Genomic DNA, 21,286 nt, shown 5'->3' on the forward strand with positions numbered 1-21,286 from the left:
TTGAGTATCAGTATTTTTGAAAACAACTCAAGTGATGCTCACGGGAGCCAGGGTTGAGAACCTCTGATCTGAAGCTGTGTTCCCCACACTCACAGGTGGGGAGGCCCTGGTTTCACAGGGCTACTTAGGGGGAGTGTTTGGGTTTTCCTCAACACCCCTCTACCCCTCAAGCTACAATGCCCAGTGGGAAGATTTAGGCCCTAAGGCCCTTCCCAAAGCCTGCTGGCTCTCCCCCTGCCTGCCTTACCCACTTCCTAGCCGAGGCAGCACTCATCCACCTGAGCCCTGCTAGGACACAGCCACCTGCCTCCGGACAGCAGGGGATAGCAGGGGTCAGTGGTCAAGGAGCCTGGTCCTTGCAGGCCTAGGGCCCTTGGACAGAGCCCCACCAGCCATTTTCCCAGGCTGGGCGAGGCTGGGCTGGAGCAAGGGCCACTGGCCAGGCCTGAGGTTTGGCTGGTTCCTGTCTACTTTCCCCTGAAACAGATCTGCTGTTGAATGTGTTTGGGACAGCAATGATGCGGGTTTTGGTAACGAGACTGACACTTGGAGAGAACCCTCCTTCCCCATGTATCCCGGAAAAAGCTTCCTGAGCTGGGGCTCGCCCAGCAGCTGCTGCCCGCCCACCCCCACTTTTGCCACCCACACCCCAAAAGCACTTTTGCCATGACTCACACGTGGCAGCTTGTGCACTTCTTTTATTATTAAATATAAAAGCAGCTTCCTATTTTTTAAATAGATATTTCAATGACTTTATATAAAATAATTCATCACTTCCAAGTATAAAAACAAAATCTCACAGTGTGTGAGCCAATGTTCCCTCTCAGCTTTCTCAACGAAGGGATTCCTGTGCAGGTAGCCAGGGGAGCCACCCAGAGGGCTGGGGCCCCTCCTATGCCTGTGTCACCAAGTGCCCACAAAGAACTTCTGCAGTGGGTTGGACTTGCTTTCTTGACTTTTAAAATACTATATGTTTGGGGTGGGGGAGGAATGCCTTTTTTCTGTGTTTTTTTTTTTTCCCTTTCCCTTTTAAATACATATTTTCTAGCATCAAATATAGAGTCTGAGACTAGAAGGAGCCCCACAGGGCAAGTTCCCGGCTGCCTCCCCTTCAGCTGAGAGCAGCAGGGCCGGGGTGGCAGGAGCCACGAGACCCCCGCTTTTGAGGGCAGGAAGGAAAGTTCATGGGCCCCGGCTCAGCGGCCAGGAAGGGTGGCATCTCTCGGTGGAGGGCCCAGGGCAGCAGGAGAGGAGAGACACAGCAGCACAAAAGGACCACGGGCAATCGGCCCCATCGCAGACCGCCAGCTCTCAGAGCAGTGGCCGCGGGCCGGCCCAGGAAGCTGAGGCTTCACACGGACTCCAGCTGCCTGGTCCCTCTCCGTCATGGCTGGCCTGTGGCCCGGTGGGAGACACAGTGTAGGGGCCGGGCTGGGGGGATCCCTGCCTCCCCGGGGAGGGTGGGGAAGAGAGGGCGGGAAGGGGACCGGAGCGGCGCTGTGCTGGGAGGCTGGAGTGAGGCCTGCTGCTGGGATGGGGCCGGGCCGCATGGGGAAGGGGGCCAGGCTGCGGCCCGGGGCGCGGACGCCTCCCCCAGCTCGGAGGATGCCCAGGCCTGCAGAGACCCTTGGGCAGTCGGTGGGCAGCAGAGCCCCTGTGGGCCTATGCGCTCCCGCCTCCTCCCTCCCGCTTGTCACCTCCCCCTAGGGACGTCAAAGTGCAAGATGCAGAAACCTGCGAGCGACATAGCCTGAAGACCAGCTCCGGCCAGGGCGCCCCTGGCCCAGGCGGGGAGCCGGACAGTGGCGCTCGCAGGACTGGGCGGCTGTTCAGCAGGCAGGTTCGGGGTTCACAGTGCAATGGCCTCTTAGCGGGCCTCGGCGCCCCCGGGGCCCTGGCAGGGCTGGGGCGGCGGCGCAGATGCCAGAGCTGGCCTGCCCTTGGCAGTGGAGCCAAGCCGCACGGTCCGGGGCAGAGCTGCGCGGCCGGCAGGGGCACCAGGCAAGCGGGTGGGTGAGCCCAGTGGCGCAGGCCTTCCCTTCCGGCTTTGGGCTGCACGCCTCAGGGAAACCCGGCCGCCAGCCGCCCTGCCCACCTCCGGCTTCTCTCTGGAGACAAGTCCCTGCTTGTTGGCATTGGGACCCCTTGGCACCAGGCGGTCCTCCGAGCCTCGGTGCCCACCCTGCGCTCCCACAGCCTAGGGCCTCTGGGTCCCTGGCCCGGGTGAGGCTTGGAGGGGAGACGCAGCAGGACACAGCCCCCGAGGTGCAGAGGGTCCTCGGCCGAGCTTCCTCGCCTTCCTCCAGTGGGTGGGCGCCTCCAGGGCCCACGATAAATATCAGCAGCGTGGGGAGCATCTCCAGCCCTCTCCTAGTCAGTCCAGTCTGAGGGGGCGAGGGCAGAGGGACCCCAGCCTCGCTGCTCTGGTCTAGTCCTGGCAGGCAGGAGCTCTTGTGGTGGGCAGGCCACACTCCCAGGAGAATGGCTGGGGATGGGTGGTGGTGGACACCCCCATAAGGTCTCCTCCCATGGAGAGACTGTCCTGTGCGCCCAGCTGTACGGGAGAGAAAGAAAGGCCAGTCAGCGAGTGGGAGTGGAGGGAGGGGTCACTGAGGACATGAGTGGGGGAGGCACAGCGTTCCTGTGGGCTGTTGGTGGTGCTGCAGGCAGGACTTCCTCCCATCCTCTCCCTCGCCTTCCCAGCCACCCCAGACACCACAAGGGACCAGGCGGCTTTTCCTGGCAGCAGCCCAGACCTCTGGCCAGACTGGCCTCACCTCCTACCTCCTCCTGGGGAGCAAGGGACCGCAAGGGGAGGTAATGGGACCTGGTAGTGGCCTAAGCAGGGCTGGGAGAGGGGACTGGCCACCGTTCAAGTGGAGGAGTCTGACAGGGAGGGAAGGTGCACCTGAAGAGTCCTTAGACCATCTCACTGGCCTTGGGCCAATGAACCCAGGGTGACTCCTGCTAACTCCAGCAAAGAAGACTTTCTCATTCCCCCCTCTACACCATTCATCATGAGGGGTCATCACACATGACACTCGGGATAGCAGGTCATAGGTAACTAAGAGGAAGAATTAGAGGCAGTTCTGGAACAAGGAAACTCCCATCCTGCCATGTGGTATGTTAACCCTGAAGCAACTCAACCTCCTTCCTGATGGACCAAAGGACTTGCCTCCCTGCATCATCCATGGGAATCAGGGCCCTGCTCTTTCCAACCCCACCCCCATCCTTGTCCTTTGCCCAGCATCCTCAGAAGGCTTTGTTCCCAGAACAGAAATCCCCTGGACTCCATCCAACAGTGCGACTTTGGATCCTGTGTGGAGCTTCCCTCCCTAACCATCCATAGGCCCTACTGGCAAAGTCCATAATGGACGAGAAGGGCAGATGAGACCACAGCTTCTGGCTCCCAGCCCATTCCCATGCTCTGGAGGGGGAAGAAGGGAGAACCATAAACTGGACACGAGCCATGCTGGGTATAGCTGGGCCCTAGGACTGGGCCCTAGGACCTGCTGGGATTAGGTGGAGTGAAGGGCCAAATAGGTGAGCTTCACTGCCCCTATGTCCCAACTCCTGGGAGTAGGGGGCTCGTGTCTGTCTTCTTTCTGACTGTCCCTCTAGCAGGCTCTCTGCCTCTGTGTTTTCCTTTCTCTTATCAGAGCAGTACGTAGTCTAAGGGCTGGCCCTGAATCTCCTGAAGCTCCTGGGGCCTGGGCTGGACCTACTGATCCAAGCGGGGTCTGGATGTGGCCCCTGCCCTGGGTTCTCTTTCTAAGTGAAATCTTGAGGGGAGGAAGAGAAAAGCTTGTCAGGGCTTGAGAAGAGACAGGCAGGGAAAGCAGAGTAGGAGTGTGGAGGAGATGGGGCAGAGGGCCCAGACCAAGGGGCGAGGCTGGCAACCAGCCAGAGGTGGGCACAGCTCTGAGCTACACGGAGTCCCTGTGGACCTTGGTGCCTCCTCTGCTTTACCAGTCCTGAGGAGGTCTGGATCATCCTTACAGCCCTGCCAGTGTCCCATCTGACCCACTCACCCATCTTAGCCCACCCTGTGTTGCTTTGTGTTCTTTTCTAAATAGGCTCCCCTGGTTTTTTGAGCGTTCGTTATATCCCTCTTCTGTCTAGAAGTGGCCCAGACTTGTCACTGCACACATGGAAAGACCTTAAGACACTCACTTGCTTTTGGCATAGGGTGTGACTGGAAACTCAAATGGGTTACCCCAGCTAGTTGGCCAGCCAGCCAATCAGCAAACCAAGCCATTAGCCAGCTAATCAGTTAGCCAGTCAACTCACCAATCAATAACCAGCCTATTAAAAGCAGTTACCAGCTAGTTGGTTACTCAGCTAAAGTCATCTAGCCAGCTGATCGGCCAGTCAGACAGAATTGATTAGTTAGCTGGTTAATGGATGACCCAGAAGGCTGGTCAGTTAGAGACAGCTGGCCAGGGTCAGGTGGTCAGTCAACCCTTAAGCCAATCTAGTCAACATTTATTGAGTTTTTGGCAAGTATGGAGAAGCCCTCTCTGTATTAGAACATGGGATAGAAAAAAATGCAAAATAAAAAAAAGGGGGAAGACACAGTCCCTGCCCTCAAGGGGCTTACAGCCTTCTTAGGGATGCAGAATGTACATATACACATAAAAGAAGGTTTTAAAATGTATAAAAACGACATCCAAATGAGTGCAAATTGATATATATTAACCAAATACAAAAGAACTGAGGGGTAGGAACTGATAAGCTACCAGCCGGTGTTGGAAGCAATCTGGAAGAACAGGAGGTGGTGGTGGTGGGAGCTGTCTAGAATCAGGGAGCTGCGGATGAGGAATGATAAAGGGTACATCCTTACCAACAACATGGGTGAGGCTCATAGAAGGCACTGACCAATGTGCAGGGGACACACCTGGGAGGGCTATGAAGCCAGACTTGGGATTTAAAACAATTTCCACTTGCTCAAGTGATGGGCAGAAACCAAAAACGTGGTTTTAACAAGAACAGACATAAACTCCTGCACCCTGGTTAAAAAACTAAGTTGTCCAAGTACAGGACAGAAAGCCTGGCTTGCCAGAGGTTTATGGGAAATGGAACTAGGGGTTTTAATAGACCACAAGCTCAACATATGACAACAGTATGATGCATCTGTTAAGGAAACAAAACACAACACTAATGCAATCTGAATCTGCATTAATAGAAGAATATTGTCCAGATCAAGGAAGGTAACAGTCCAACTGTACTTTGAGCTGGTCGGACAACATCTGGAGCACTGTGTCCAGGGCTGGGTGCCACATTTTCAGAGGGACATTGACAAACGAGTGTATCCAGAGGGCGACCAGGATGGTGAGGGGTCTGAAAACCATATCATATAAGGAATGTTTGAGGGACTTGGCCACACTTAGCTTAGAGAATTCTTAACAGGGATATGGATAACTGACCTGAGACACTAGAGGGCTCTCATGAGAATAGAAGGGAGGACCATCATGGAGGGGGCAGGGAAGCTCACTCATGGAAAGATGTCCTCACAGCACTCCTGGGAGACGGCAGGGAGCTTGCCTGGGACTGAGGGCCCAAGGCCCAGCAGCTGGCTGACCCCATGTCAGGGGCGCAGAGAAAGGAGACCCCTATAGGGTAGGATGCTGGCCAAATGACCTCTAAGAGCCTTTCCAAGACTAAGGCTCTATGGATCCATGAATCTAAAAGCAGGGACATGGTGGGACACCTGGGTGGCTCAGCAGTTGAGCATCTGCCTTCGGCTCAGGGCGTGATCCTGGGTCCGGGGATTGAGTCCCACATCGGGCTCCCTGCATGGAGCCTGCTTCTCCCTCTGCCTCATCCTCTCTCTCTGTGTCTCTCATGAATAAATAAATAAAAGCTTAAAAAATAAAATAAAATAAAAGCAGGGACATAGAAATGATCCTGGCTGGGGAGAAGGCTCAGATAGGGTGCAGAGCAATAGAAAGCTGGCAAGAGGTGGGTGTTAGGGGCGGCTGCTGGAGGAGCCTGGGAGCCAAGCTGAGAATGTCGGGTTTGAAGTGAATGGGGATGCAAATTCCCTAGGAGGGTAAAGACTCTAGGCAAGCTTTTGGTTTCTCTGGAATGGAAGGAGGCAGCAAGACTAGAAGCTGAATACAGAAATAATAACCGGATGCACAGGTGATAGTGCCTGGCCTCAGACTGGCAGGGGGTTGGGGGCAGTGGTGGTGTGGAGACCTGAGGACCCCAAAAGGAGACAGTTGGCGGGATCAGTGATGGATAGAAAAGGGAGTAGGAGGGGAGGGAGTCAAGTGTGGGCCTCAGGGAAGTTGGTAGCATCAGCCAGCCTGAGTAACTGGAAAGGGGGTAGCTAATTTTAAGGGGTGGAGAGAGATCCAAATCAGAGTCTTACCTTAGAAATGCCCCTACACCGGCAGTTCCACCTGTCTCTCCTCATCCTGGGTCAGGGGGCTGCGGGTAGAGCATAGGACTGGCATAAGGCTTCAGCAGAGGCTGAGGAGTGAGGAAACCCCTTAAGTTTGTCCCTCAGAGGGTGGCATGTGCTCCAGCCAGAACTGCCTAACCCTAAGGAGAAATCAGCAAAAATCCCAGATAGCTAGGAAAGAAGAAACGCCCTTCCTCCTCCCTGCCTCCTATCCTGTTCTGAGCTCCACTTCCTCAGAGCAAGTGAAAGAAAGTCTCCCTCAAATCTAGAAGGGAAACAGATGCCAAGCCAGCCCCCCCAGCCCCCCACACCCCCATGCCTTCCTGAGCATCCCCACCCCCTGCGAACTCTCACCTGCCCTCTGGTTGCTCCACGGGAGAATCCGCTGCCTGAGGCTCTCGATGACTCTGGGAACAGACCGCAAAGAGCAGGCTCGTGGAGGAGCCAGGGATCACGTGGGGACTGTGGCCTCACCCCCAGGCAGGGTTGCCCAGGGGAGTAGATGACAGTTATCGAAGTCTCCCCCAGCTACCCAGACGTGGAGATGAGCCGCAGGGCCAGGAGAGCTTCGTAAGGCCTCCCTGCTGGTGGCGCCCCCACTCCACTCCCCACGCAGGCTGCTTCCTACCCCAGGGGTGGCTGGGCCCAGGCTCTGCGGAGCTCCCAGCAAGCGCCCCGCCCTGAGGCTGGCACAGCATCACCCTCCTCTGCTGGCTCCCTCACCGGTGGGTTCTCTTCCACTCTCAGCCCGAGAATATTCTCTCCTGGTCCCTTCCCGTTGGCCTTATAGCCTGGGTCTCCCCCAGTTTTGAAGAAACCCTCCATTTCAACCTCCTCTGTCCTGTGTTCAGGTGGCCTCCTGTCTTGGCACCTGAAGAATCCGGGCAGAGCCCAAGGAATCCCCTGATGCGCTTGCCCCGCTCCTCCGCCTGGGCTGTGCCCCCCTTCCGCCCTCCTCTCTCGGGGGCTCCCCTTACCCGCCGTCTCCGCCTGTACAGCAGGAGGCCGCCGACGGCCAGCAGGACCAGGATGACGCTGGGCACCAGGAGGCGGAAGGCAAACCTGGGGAGCTGAGGGCCAGAAGGTCCCTCCTGCTGCTTCTCGTGGCCTGCGTCAGTCAAAGGAATGGCGTTAGAGTGGGCCAGGGCCCCGGCCGCCCCCTCGCTCGCTTGTCCTCCTTCCGGCTGCGCGGGGCTCCTGCGGCCCCGGGTGCTCCTTCTGCCCTCCACGTCCCCGAGGGGCAGCGCACGGCCCCAGGAGAGCCTTCTGGGGAGCCCTGGCTGCTCGGAGCGGGCTGCGGGGCTGCTGAGGCCTCTCGGGGGCCGCGGCGGGGTCCTGGCAGGGCCTGGCTTCTGATGGTCTCCGGGCGCGGCAGACGGTCGCTCGGTCCTCTCAGGCGTGCGACTCTGGGCCGGGCCAGCGGGTCTCGCGGGGCCCGCCGTGGGCGGGGGTAGGCCGGGCACGTCCCCTGGCTGCCGGCCCCCGGCTGAGTAGGACAGCAGAAAAGATGCTGACGAGAGGTCCCCGGGCCTGGCGGTCGTCTGGGCTTGGCCTCTGCCTCCTCCCAGCCTGGAGGGAGAAAGCTCTGCCCCTTGCGGCGCGGGACCCTCACTAGCCTCTCCGGAGGCCTCCTCTAGGGTCCAGTTAGTGCCCAACGCAGAGTCCAGAACGTCTTCCATCCCAGGGACGGGGGCCCTGACAGAGGGCAGAGCCTGAAGTGAATCTCCGGCGGGGCTGGCCTCCACACCTGGGGGCTCCGGAGAGTCAAAGCTCTGGCAGGTGCTTCTGGGTGGTCGCTGCTTGGCACTGTCCGGGTCCAGGTCCACTGTGCGGAGGGGCTGCTCACTGGGCAAGAGGGAGCTGCCCTCTGTCCCCTCAGAGTTGGCCCAGGTCAAGCCAGCCATAGGGGCCATGGAGGGGGCAAGGGGCTGCTGAGGGGAGACAGAGGCCAGGTCACTGCTAGGGGTGGCTGTGGGGTACAGGCAGTTGCAATCAGGCTTGGTCACCACATCTGAAAGAACCACAGAGAGAGGGAGAGAGAAAGACAGGGAGGAGATAGAGTCACCAGCCTTCAGCACAGCTTTCCCGGGGGAAGGGGGGTGCCAGGGGGATGTGGGTCTGGGGGTCCCTCATGCCCCAGTTCAGCCCTGGGGCTCAGGAGAGGACAGGACTGGAGCCAGTGCTCACGACACAGGCCTCAGGCAGTGAAGGGACAGACACTGTAGGGTCACAGGCAGAGAGCAAAGAGTGGGGTTGAGAGGCACAGTCTGGGGGCCAGGGTGAGTGAAGACCAGGGAACGGCCTTTCCTGGAGTTCCAGCTGGCTAGGCGCCATGCCAGGATCGAGCAGCAGCTAGCCAGGAGGTTGAGCAGTGGCCTCCGGGACCACCACAAGTCACCCTCAAGTCGCACAGACAGTGTTGGTTGGAAAGCAGCAAGGTGGTTTCATGCACAGCCAGGGGCCACACAGCCACAGCCACGGGCGAGATCAAGCTGGGGCTGGAACGTGCCCAAGACTTGAGGCCTTGGGATTGAAGCCACGAGACTGGACTCGGCCACTGGCAGGTCGCAGGGCCTCAGCCCCTGCCTCAGGGAGCAAGGTTGAATGTAGGAGGGTAACGTGGCACAGGACGCAGAGACGAGGACACGCAGGGTACCCATGTGTGCGGCTGAGCCTGCACTGGGAGACTTTGAACGATGCTCAGACTTCAAATCCAGCCTTTTCCCTTGAGGGGACACTCAAGGCATCCTGGGGACGTCTGAAGCCAGGGTCTCCTGGTGCTTCGCAGCAGGGCTCCTGGTGCAAGGGCCCTGGCTCCCAGATCGAGCCCGGCTCTCTCCACGGAAGCCCCTGTACGTTCAGCCAGCCTGCAGTGCCCGTGGGGAAAGCCTCTGTGCCTACAGGGCTCTCCGAGAGGGGCCCCATTCCCCATCCCTCATCTCACAGCCACCAGCAAGATCCTTCTTGATGCCTCCACATGCAGACATATTCGGTGTGCATGCACACACATGTCAGAAAAGACATGTGCTCAGGACTGCCCACAGGTACATGAAGCCACACGTGTACACAAGAAAAGCACATCTACACACACAGGAGCACGAGTAGCAGCCAGGCTGCCTCCCCAGGGTCCCTCCGGCCCCCACATCTCACCTCCTCATCCCGGCTCGGCTCCCTACACCCTCCCCTTGTCCTGCACTCACTGGGCCCTCTGGTGCTTACCTTGGCTGGAGCACTTAGCAAAGCTGTTGTTGCAGTTCTTGCTGAAAATGTTCCAGTCCTTTTTAAGGAGATTCTTTGTTTCATTAAAGACATTCTTGATCTTTTCCAGCAACTGCAGGGGTGTCTCATAGAAAGTCCGGACACAGGCCTGGAAAGAGAGAAGCACCCCACCCCTTCAGTGAGGATGGGCCGTGGCCCATGTCTCTAGCATATTTGCCAAACTCCCTTGGCCTTTCTCACATCTGTCTTCTTTTTCATTTTTCCCTCCCCTCACCCTTGGTATGTGGTGGAATCAGTCCTGAGATCTGGAGATTTGTTATTTATTCGCAGATCCATTTAACACATATCTGTGTGCCAGGCATATGGCAATTATTTGGGAATCATGCAACGAACACCAGGGACGTGGTCACTGGCTGAGCTGGACACTGAGTCCAGCAAGGCACTGGCATTAAACACACTGTTACAAGTGCAGTGAGTCACATGGAAAAGTGTGGAATGATCTGAGAATGTACAGCAAGGGGAACAGGGGACGCCTGGGTGGCTCAGTGGTTGAGCGTCTGCCTTCGGCCCAGGGCGTGATCCTGGAGACCCGGGATCGAGTCCTGCATCAGGCTCCCTGCATGGAGCCTGCCTCTCCCTCTGCCTGTGTCTCTGCCTCTCTCTCTTTCTCTCTGTGTCTCTCATGAATAAATAAATAAAATCTTTAAAAAACAATAACAAGGGGAACATAGGGCTCAAGGGGAGTTTCCTCATGGAACCAGCTGAAAAATGAGCAGGAGTCAACCGGAAAGGACATGGAGTTGGAGAGAGCTGTCCCACTGGAGAGGAAACAGACTGTGCAAAGGTCCTGAGGCAGGAAAGAGCCTATAATGTCAAAAGACTAAAGGCCGGCTAGGGGGGCTACAGTAGTGCCATCGAGGAAGAAAGTGGCAAGAGATCCTGAGAGAGGTCAGCAAGGACCAGGTTCTGCAGGTGTCAAAACCTGTTAACTTGATCCACAAAGCAAATATAAAACATCTGAGGGGCTTTTGGGGGAGGTGGTACGGTAAGACTTAAGTTTTAGAAGACTCATCCCGCTGTGCTGTGGAGCAGGCCAGGGGGCTGTGGGTCCTTCTCTGGCCTCTGAAGCTGTCCCAGTCCTGCCTGTTGAGCTGTTCTGTTCTCTTCCGCGCGTAGGACCCAGGCTCCCTACACCCACTGGAACTCTGAGAAGCTTCGCATGCTCCTGGTTTCCCTCCCACCTCCTGAGCTGCTCCTCTGTCTCCTTCCCAGGCTCCCCTCCTCCACCTGATTTATAAATTCTGGCATTCCTCCGAACCGTCCTGGAACCATCTCTCCTTTCACACCAGAAGGTGCCACACATGCCCACCGCTTCATCTGCGGCCTCCTTGCCAATGACTTCCAAGTACCAAGTTTCCCTTACACCGAGCTGCACAGGGAAGGACCCCAAGCGTCACCGGCCATGGAGTCCCAAGCCATCTCTGAATGCTCACGGCCTGTGCACAGCAGGCCCCTGATCGATGGTGACCCCCCAAATGAATGAATGGACACAGGCGTGAGAAGACTGGGCTCAGCACCACCACCAGCTAGGTGGCACTGGCCAAGCAGACCATGAGAAAGCGGCAACCATCAGATAGACGCACCTGCCAGGTGCCCACCTATGACACGGAGGCGGCGCCTTCTCTCCTCAGTGGCTCTGAACCCCGGCCCAGCCTTCTCCTCTCGGGGGGGGGGGGGGGGGGGGCTGGCTCCTCTCGCCTCTGGGGCTCCCTCCCTTCTCAAGTGCACCTCACTGCTCTCACACCATGGGCGGCTGGTGAAAATGCAGCTTCCCAGGCCCACCCACAGACCCAGTGAATCCGACCTTTAGGGGTGTAGACTGGGAATCTGGAATTTAAACAAGCCCCCCAAGTGATATGTCCGAACCTTAACACCTCTCAGTGAAAATGTTGTCTCCCGTGATCCCACACCTGCTCTGGGGACCTCTCCCTCCTCCGCAGGTGCACTCGCCCCCCCCCCCGCCCCCCCCCCCCCCCCCCCCCCGCACCCCAGCTGCCACCTATCCCAGCTGCCACCTGCCCCTGGCGGCGACCGCACACTACTGGATCCGCAACGCTGACTTCCCGGGAGAGGGACTGCTCTTCCATCCTGACACCCTCGCCGGGTTTCCCTCCCTCCCCCAGGCGGTTCCCTCCGGGTCCCCTTGCCGGGTGCCCGGCTGCTGAGGCCGGGGCTCTGGGCTGCCCCGCACAGGCGGCCACGTCCTACACCTCCTGGCTTTGCAGTGACTTCGGGGCCCCTCCTCCGTGTGCGCCCAGCTGCCGGCTCCGCATTTCCGCTTGGCTGCCTCTCTAGCATCTCGGGATTCCTGTACCCCAAACTTAGCTGCTGCTCCCCGCTCCCCATTCGGCCCTCAAGCAGGGCTCAGGACAGAGGGGTCCTGGGGCCGCCCCTTCCCTCCGCTGCTCACCGCCACCTGCCACCGAGTCCTGTGGGGCCTGTCTCCTGGGGCTCCCCATGCACCCCCTAGACCTGCACCCCTGCAGGCCTCCCAGCCCCCATTCCTGTGCCCTGCAGGGCTACCACACACCTCAGACAACATTGTGCATCCCTCCAGGCTCCCGCCGCCTCCCCTCTCTCCCAGGCTCTCCCATGCCTCCAGCCGAGATCGGGTGCCCGCCTTTTGAGCTTCTGAGTGTGCACAGCTGCTGCTCACCTCAGGGCTTGGTGTGCAGGCTCCGCTGGGCTGGAATGCTCTGACCAGCCTCGCTGCTTCCTCTTACTCCTCTTTGGAACTCAAATAAATGTTCTCTTACCCAGAAGCCTTCTCTCCTTCCCTTCTTCCCTACCTCCCCTTTTTTATCTTTTTAAGATTTTATTTATTTGAGAGACAGAGACAGAAATAGCGAGAGGGCAAGAGCGGGGAGGAGAGGGAAGAGCCCAGCTCCCTCAGCAGGGAGCCCAACATAGGCCTGGGCTGGATCCCAGGATGCTGGGGTCATGACTTGAGTGAAGGCAGCCACTTAACCTACTGAGCCGCCCAGCACTCCCTCTCACCTCTCCTTTTTATTTATTCATTTTTAAAGATTTTATTTATTTACTTATTCCTGAGAGACACACACAGAGAGAGGCAGAGACAGGCAGAGGGAGAAGCCGGCCCCATGCAGGGAACTCAATGCAGGACTTGATCCCAGGACCCCAGATCACGACCTGAGCCCAAGGCGCACCCTCAACCACTGAGCCACCAGGGTGCCCCCCACCTTCCCTTTTTAAATGAGAGTGCCATTTATCTCTCAGAGCACCAGGAGGCCTCCTTCATGGCTCCCTCCCTCACCCCTTTCAGGTCTTCTCTTGCCTGGTGTTCCCTTCCAGGGATGCACTTATTGCCATCCTAAATCCTCGCTGTTTTACTCATATATTCTGTTAACTGTCTCACGCCCTCTCCCAAAGTAAGCTCCATGAATGCGAGGGGTTTTGTCTGGTTTGATCCCAGCTGCTTCCTAGTGCCCAGAACAGTACCTGGCACACAACAGGCACTCAGTAACTATCTGTTGAATGAATGAATAGTCCTCACGCTCTGGAATTCTATATAGTTGTGTCATTGTTTGTTTAATTGTTACCAGCCTCCCCTAACCCTAAGCTCCACGAGGGCGGGAACCATGTAGTTTTTGCTCACGAAGACATCGTCAAGGCCCAGTACTGTGTCTCCCGCATGGTATGTCTTTAGCAGAGGTGTGTAGGGTGAATAAATGAATGGGAGAGTGAGTGAACAATGACACGGGGTGAGAGGCAAGCAAACACACTCTGCGTGTATGGGCAGGGATGGTACCCCCAAAGCCACCCGAGGCTCTTAGAACTCAGTGCTCCCCAGGACACTCCTACCTTGTCCTGCTCTTCGTAGTCCTTCGTGAAGCAGCTCTTTAGCCTCAGAGAGAGTTCCTGGAGCTTAACGATGACATTGGCGTTGGGAGTATTGTCTTTGAAGCGCATGGTGTCCTCCATTATGTCTTGCATCAGGACAAACGCCTTCTTAAGGTAGCACACGGGATCTTTCTGGAAAACCAGAAACGGGAGTTGATGGTACGCCTGATGTGGTCTGAGAACCCAGGCTCTGTGACAGATGTCCCCAGTCCTGGCAGATGGAGGGCTGCAGCCTGCCTTACACCTGCCCCTGAGGTGAGGGCCAAGCCACTCTAGTATAAGAAGGGAGGTGCTGACCTTGGCTGCTCTTTCACTCTGTCTCTTTGGGATCTGGAATTGGGGTAGAGGGAAGGAAGTGGCGGCTCTGATTAGAGACCTCCTCAGATTTCTGGAAGATGCGGCTTTAATCAGAATGGGGGTGCATGGGTAGGGTGGGCTCTGGGGAACTGCTGTCTTTTTGCTTGCTCTCACAAAAGTCCTTCTAAACCTCCAGGCTGCAGGGGAACTAGAGGACACCAGAGGGGACAAAGAATAACCTCAGTGTTTTGTCTTCCCGAGGGATGGTGGTTGCCTCAACAGACAGCCTGCTTCAGCTCTCTATCCTAGTACCTGGCCCCATCATTTCTGCGTGAGTGATCGAGTGAAATACTGAGGTTAGTCTTTGGGCCGTGAGGTGGTCAGGGGGTCAGAAGCTCAGAGATGGGAGCCCCTTCTGGGTGCACCGCGGTGATTTTGTATATGGCACAAGGATGAGCCCATGTGCAGTAAGGGACAGGGTCCAGGCAGTTGGAAAGGCGTCACAGGCACGGGAGGAGCGTGTGCACAGGCTGGGAGGCAGGGAGGGGAAGGCAATGGCGGGGGCGGGCCAGGTGATGTGCCCCCAAAGCTGAAGCTGACCCAGCTGGGCTTTCTCCCCCAGCGAAGCTGAAGCTGACCCAGCTGGGCTTTCTCCCCCAGCAAGGGGGGCCAGAACAGGTTCAGGAGAGGAAGTGAAGGCAATAGGCTGGAGTTCCGAGAGCTCCCCCTACGGGCTAGATTATGGGTGCAACTGGAAGGGGAGAGGCCTCTTAGGAGGCGCTTGGCACTGTCCAGGCAACTGGTTGGGCAAGGCTGGGGCAGAACCCAGAGCTGCTGGGAGACAGAACAGCAGCTCACGGGGGCTGGCTGGGTGTGGGGTAGGAGGAGGAGGGAAAGGGCTGGACCGACTCCCTGGCTGCTGTGCTGTCTGTTGGATGGAAATGACATCCTTAAGCAAAGCATGTGACGCAGAAGGCCTATTGGTGTGCCTTAGGCCTTAGAGCCAGCCTGCCTGGGTTCAAATCAGGCCTCCACCACTTAGTAGCTGTGCTCCCTTACCCTCCCTGAGGACAATAACCAAGATTAGCAGATCACATAGTTGTACCGTCAGGATTAAATTAGAAAGTGCCTGGCACATAGTAAGAGCTTGATATGTGCCAGGGCAGGAGAAGGGAGCAGCAGGGGACTTGAGGCCTGGACCTTGCTCAGCCCCAGACCCTGGCATCCCAGGACTGAGAACCGGCAATCCTCCCACCCTCAAATCCTACCTGCCCAGGTAGAGGATTTCTACCCCCTCCGTGCTCCCACATATACCCACCTCGGAAAGCTGGCACCCGGGCCTTGTAAATAACCAGAACTCACCAATAGCTCCTGGTCTACAAACTCAAAGGCAATCTGGCACGACGTCTCCATCTGACTGTCAATCTGTAAGAGAGAGCAGGCCAGTGGTGGCAGGGTGTCTGTAGCTCCACTGGGCCCACCTAAGAATGAGGGCTAGAGTCCCTGGCTGGATCAGGCTTTGAGCCTCTTCTACCTTCCCACCAACCACACTGGGAAAGACAGAGCCAAGGGAAAGACTTGTGCCTCCCACATGCCCAGCGTGGACTGTAGAAGAAGTCTCTTCCTTCCACCTCCTACTCCATGAATCTGACAAAGACCAGTTAGTTATAAGGAAGAACTATCTCAGAGGATATTGGGCATAACCTTCCATGATAGGTAGTGAGCTCCCTGTCGTGGTGGGAATTCAAGCATAGACTAGACAAGATCTGGGGGTTCAGAATATATAGGGGCTGGGGCTAGATGTCCATCAAGCCCTCACTGGCCCCCCCAGAGCAGTGGTTCTGTGATTCTAAGGCTCAGAGAATGCTGTGGCTCTTGGTCTACCTGGGAGAGCTGTAGCAGCTGTGTGCAGGAGGAAAACCATAGCGGTAAGAGAGGCAGCAGGCCCAGCCTACAGGCCCCAAGGAGCTGGCCTTAGCCAGTGCTGCCCCACCCGGCCTGGCCGGCTAGAGGGACGGTAAATTCTCTTCTGAGCAGGACAGTGGCCATCATGGTAACCTGACTCTGCCTCCCTGAATCACATTTGGAATTGTTGACATCCCTGCCTGCCCAATTAGAACAAGGCACGGGCTCCTCCATGGCGGCCTGGGTGAGCAGTCCTTCCCAGCCCCGGGGCTCAGGCAAGAGCCAGGAAAGTGAGGGCGGAGGGCTGGGAGGTAGGCTGGAGCCTCCACTCCAGATCTGGCTGAGGCCCTGGTGCCAGGTTGGCGGCATATCTGGGAGTCCAGGAGTTAGAAGCAACATCTGGATGCAGCAGGCAGACACACTGGGCTGGCTCCCTAGAGGAAGCATCTCAGCGAGGGACTGCAGGCCTCACAAGCCTTTTCTAAGTCCATGGTTGACACCCTGGGCGATCATTAACCCAGGCCAGTGGCTGGAAGCCCACCCTGTCCATGGTCTGGACAGGCCCTGACCCCGAGAAGGTCACTGAGGAGAGAATCCGTGGGGCTAGGTGGGAGCCACAAACCACATCCTGCACAGCCATACCTCACTGCCTGCAACCCTTGCCTTTGACCCTGCTGCCTGGCTCCTGCCTCAGTTTCCCCAGTGAGGAGAAGGTAGACAGTCACGGCCCCACACTCACCAGCTGCTGGAGGAACTGCAGGTGCCCGTTCCCAATCATGTGGCTACAGTGCTCTGACACCTCCTCGGTAGTACTCCGGCTCGCCAGGAGAGAGACCAGCAGCAGCAGGGGCATCAGCCATGTCTATGATAGAGAGTGCGTCATTATTCCCAGCTCTCCGTCTCCCCAGGAACCCCCATGCCCTGAGGAGAGGGGAAAACCAAGGACCTCATACCTACAATGCTCCAGGTTCTGCCCTTTACCCCAGGATGCAGTGGTCCCTGAATCCAGCTTTCTCAAGATTTCCTCACTGGCATGCACTGTCTTGCTCTCCCTTGACAACCCACATGTCATCTTCTTCAAGAAGCCTTCCCTGATTAACCCAGGCCAAGCTTGATCCCACACTGAACTTCTCACGAGGATATGGAAGGTGTTCCTACCAGTCTAAATTTCAATTACACAGGACACTCCTCGAGCACAGGACTTGCATCTGCTCATTGTTGTGTCCCTGTGACATGCAACACCGAGCCAGACATCTTGTGGGTTGTCCTACTCCTCTCAAGTTCATGTTCATGCACCCACTTCCAGACTTCAAGCCAGAGACGATTTCCCTGGGCCCAGCCCTTCCTCCCACCTGGTTCCACACAGGTCTGGCTCTGCTACTGGAAAAACCAGGGCCCCAAACTCAGTTTCACTGGGAACTTATCCCATGCTGGAGACCTTTTGGAGCTGTGGGTGTGTATGTCAAAAGGAGCCCAACTGCTTAATCAGGGGTGGCAGTGCCGGCTCGAGGCCATCCTGCCTATCGGAGCCCCATCAGGCTCTGCCTCCAGGCTGCTAGCTCTTATCATGACCAGGAAGTTTCCTGAGATCTCTCCTCCTTCAGCTCCCACCTGGCCCATGAGCTGTCCACCCTCAGAGCACTGGGACTGGCCCCTGACGACCCCCTGCCATCATTCCCTTCCTTCCTCTCTCCCTCCTCCTCAACCGGGGTCTCCTTAGCCCTCTCCCTGGCCCAGAGCTCCCCTTCTCCGGGCAGGGACAGAGGGACTCTAGAGCTTTCCTTCCCCAGCTCAAGGTTCCCTCCTGGCAACTGGATGTCCCCAGATTCAGGGAAACGCTGTCAGGTGGGGTGAGAACTGGTACCTTCCTGTGCCCTGGGCTCTGCCTCAGTAATCAGATGATGACACAAATGCCACAGATAATCAGTACATTGGAAAAACAAGGAGGGCTAGGAAACAGCACAACATGCTGGTTGACATAAAACCCCAAAAGTTTGTTAGCTGCTACCAGAGGGGAGAGGCCCTGGCCGGGCTACCAGGGAGGGTCAGGGAGGAGAGGCCACACTGAGGCCTTGGAAATGATAAGATGTTGATGGCAGAGAGAGGGAAGAGGCATGGGATGGTCCAAGGCCATTCCGTAACAGGGATCTGGTGAGGGTCCTGGCCTGATCTAGGGGAGGGAGGGTGGAGAAGAGGGAGGACGGTCATGGGGGGGACTTCAGGCCCTGCTGGGCAGTAGAAGAGGTAGCCCTGGGTGGGAACAACTGCCCAGGCTCTCCGGTACCTTTACTGCAGGACCCGCTGGAAACCGGATGGTGCAGAAGATGTGTCTCTGTTCCCGGCCGGCTGCCACAAGCCTGTGAGCCCCCAGTTTTAGACAGTATGGAGGACAGAACCCGCGGGAAAGGGGATACTCAGGAAGACAGCCTTGTCATAGACACTTCAAGATATTGATGTCTGAGGACAGCTTAACTCAAGGGCTGCCTGGCTTTCTGAGCTACGTCAGGCATTACTGTGAAGAGAGTGTGGCCACCACGTGGGAAGCTGACTTTGAAGGTGGCTGAAGAGGCCCTCCCCTGGCCTGCCCCTAAGGTCCTAGTTTTGCCTCTGAGGAGGAGCTGGATGGGCACCCAAGGGTTAACATTCTAGCTTGCAAGTGGCTGGGCTGGCTCTTCTCCCCTCCATTCTTCCTCCCACCCACCGGCCTCAGCCTTGGGGACAGCCAGGAAGGCTCCTTCTTCTGTAGGCCCACAGACATCTCAGCCCCACTGTCCAGCCTCACCTGTCCCATCGTCCTCATCAACGGGGGCTCTGGAGGGACCTCTGCCTGATGGGCTTGATCAGAATTTCCAGCTGCTCCTGTCTAGAACCAGCCCCCACTGCCCCCCCCTCCCATCTGCCCATCTTTACTTTCCTCCTGGTCTCCCTGGAGCCTTTATCTTCGTCTTGTTGCCTATCAGTTCCCCTTCCACAATTTCCTCTCCCATCCCTGTCTCCTCTCTCTGAGTTGGGCTCTTCCTCCCCTGTGGACTTGCTCTTCCCCTTCTCTCAACCCCACCTGCAACCCCCTCCCATTCCCTTCCAAATATCTGTCTGCTTCTCTCCCAGCCAGGTTTCTCCTCCCATTCTCCTCTAGTGCTCCTCAGAAGTAAACCTACTGGGAGAGCACCGGACTATTCATCAACAGTGCCACCCTGCTTCCTAGGAGCCACCCTGCTTGTGCTCACAGTTGGGTCCAGACATCACCCAAGCAGCCCAGAGCAGCCCCTAGCACACCTAAGACTGCACCATTGAACCCCCTTCCACCTTCCTCTGCACTGCTAAGCCCGGGACCTCCCCAGCTGACGGAACCAGATTTTGCAATAAAAAAATTCAAAATTAGCCCCAGGCAGCCCTGGAGTCCAGTCCCCTGCAAAATAGACTTGATCGGGCCACCCGAGTCCCCCGGTAGCTCCTGCCCCTGTGCTGGAACAAGTAGCGGCTTGCCTGGCTCCGTCCTTCTGCCAGCAGGTTCCCGGGCACAGGCCTTGGCCTTCTGGGTGACCCCGGGACGGCCCCCGCCCAGAAGCGATAGCCAGACCTCGAAGCGTGTGTGTGGCCCACGGGGAGGGTGCCCCCGGGAAGGTGCCACACTCGGCTCACAGCCAGGGCGCCCGTCTCTTGGTGGTGTCGCACAGAGGCGACAGGGGCAGGGGCTCGTGCGGGGCTGGGACAGAGCCCTGGCCGCGCGAAGCCCTCTCTGCTGCCAGCGCGCGGCTCAGTGTGCGCCTCCGTGCAATGGGGCGAGCAGCCTCCGCTTCCCGGGGAGCTCCCGCAGCCCCGGGAGCCGCCGCGGGGAACCTCGGCCCTCGACCGGGGCGCGCCCGGGACCGGCAGCCGGCAGCCAGCCCGGGGGGACGTCGGCGCCCGCGGTCCCGGCGGGGGAGCGTCGCGGGCCGGCGCGCGGGCAGGGCCCCCGAGCAGCCGCCGCCCCGCCGCCCCCCGCCCCGCGGCCGCCGCTTACCGTGGGGGGGCAGCGCCCGGCGGCGCCCCGCGCGGTCATGCGGGCAGCTGGGTCCCGGCCGGCGCGTCGGCCGCCCCGGCTCGTCCGCTCGCTGCCGCCGAGGAGCCCGCGCCCCGGCCGAGGGCCGCGCTGCCGTCCGGGGGTGCGGGGAGCGGCGGCGCCCGGCGCCCAGGCAACTTTCACTTTCCAGTGGCCCCGCTCCGCCGCCGGCTCCTCGGCACAGCCTTTTAAGCGGACTCGCGGGGCATGTGGTTTATGGGAAATCACCTTGGACAGGCGCCAAACAGACACACAGACACCGACACGCGCGCGCGCACACACACACACGCGCGCGCGCACGGCCGCACACCCGACGCAGACACACTCGGGAGCCCCGCCGCCCCGCCCCGCCCCGCCCCGCCGCCCCGCCGCCCCGCCGCCCCGCCGCCCCGCCGCCCCGCCGCCCGGCCCCGCGCTCCTCGCCGCGCCTGCCCGCCGTGCTCCGCGCCCGGCCTCCGCCAGGGGCGAGGCCCCCCGCCACCCCGCGCCCCGCGCCCCGCGGCCCCGCGGCCCCCCGCCCCGCACCCTCCCTCCCCACAGCCCCCCGCCCCCGCCCCCGCGCCCTCCCTCCCCCTCCCTCCACCCTGCCCCCTGCCCCCAGCCCCCCTTTCCCCTAGTCCCCCGCCGCGCGCGCCCCCCCGTCCCCCGGCGCCCCCCCGCCCCCGTCCCCCGGCGCCCCCAGCCCCGCGGCCCCCGCCCCGCGCGACCCCCGCCCTCGCGCCCTCCCTCCCCCATACCGCTCCCCCCCCCCCCCCCCGCGCCCCCCGCCCGGAGCCGCGGCTCCCCTTTTCCTTCCTTCCTCGCTCTCCAGGCAGATCCTGCGCTCGCTCGCTCTCGCCCTAATACTCCTCTCGAGGGACTTTCCCTCCAGGCCTGAAAATTCCCAAAGCTGAGCGGGCGGTGGGCTGAGAGTAGGGGCGACGGCTGGAGCCGGGGCCTCCCCAGCCTCCCCAGCCGGGCTGCGGCCGCCGCACCTGGTGGCGCCTGAGGCCGGGGTCGGAAGCAGCTCCTTCCTCCGGCCGCCCGCCGGCCTCGGCTCACGCTCCTTCCCGGGCAGGGCACACGCGGGACGCGAGACCCGGCGGGAGGGGAGGGCCCGCGGCCGTGGCACTGAGCTGGGAGCCTCTGCTCCGTGCCAGGAGACACTCCGGGCGCTTGACCTGCGCTACGGGTGATGCACACGCTGGCTGATCCCCCTGCTCCTTCCTGGCCGCCAGAACCCGGGGTGATTGGCACCTGGGCCCTAGATTTCCACCCATGCTTTTGGAAATGCATTTACTGAGATGCTTATCACACTGTCTCTACAGGAGAGCGAATCTAAATGAAGCCTAATAGGATGAGCCTATTAATTATAACTCCTACCTCAGGCTCTTTTTCTCTCTCTTCGATTCATTGTGATTCATGTTCCAATCCCTCTGGGAAGCCACCCACCCTCAGCCCCTGGGAAATACGTGATATGTGGCCTGATCCCAAAGGGGCATCTTTTGTCGCTG

The 21,286-nt window shown here is 59.0% G+C and overlaps 1 protein-coding gene across 7 annotated transcripts; it reads right to left on the reverse strand.

Annotated features, from left to right (window-relative positions):
• Positions 1 to 678: 678 nt before the first annotated feature.
• CSF1 (colony stimulating factor 1) lies at positions 679 to 20,016 on the reverse strand. Of its 7 annotated transcripts, none has more exons than XR_003124151.3 (9): positions 19,755 to 20,013; positions 16,491 to 16,613; positions 15,209 to 15,271; positions 13,511 to 13,681; positions 9,629 to 9,776; positions 7,387 to 8,420; positions 6,764 to 6,816; positions 6,377 to 6,477; positions 679 to 2,554 (listed from the first exon to the last, which is right to left on the reverse strand). XR_003124151.3 is itself a non-coding variant. In XM_025417312.3 (9 exons), the coding sequence occupies exons 1-8, from the start codon at positions 19,791 to 19,793 to the stop codon at positions 6,390 to 6,392; spliced, it is 1,677 nt and encodes a 558-aa protein (XP_025273097.1). In that variant the 5' UTR covers positions 19,794 to 20,008; the 3' UTR covers positions 679 to 2,554; positions 6,377 to 6,389. The 7 variants fall into 7 exon arrangements, 6 of the variants coding, with proteins under 6 accessions (XP_025273097.1, XP_025273104.1, XP_025273098.1 ...); XM_025417312.3 differs by having other exon boundaries at positions 6,377 to 6,435; positions 19,755 to 20,008; XM_025417319.3 differs by having other exon boundaries at positions 6,377 to 6,435; positions 7,387 to 7,517; positions 19,755 to 20,007.
• Between the last annotated feature and the right edge of the window lie 1,270 nt (positions 20,017 to 21,286).

Source organism: Canis lupus, chromosome 6 (genome assembly GCF_003254725.2).
Source record: "Canis lupus dingo isolate Sandy chromosome 6, ASM325472v2, whole genome shotgun sequence".
Lineage (NCBI taxonomy): Eukaryota > Metazoa > Chordata > Mammalia > Carnivora > Canidae > Canis > Canis lupus.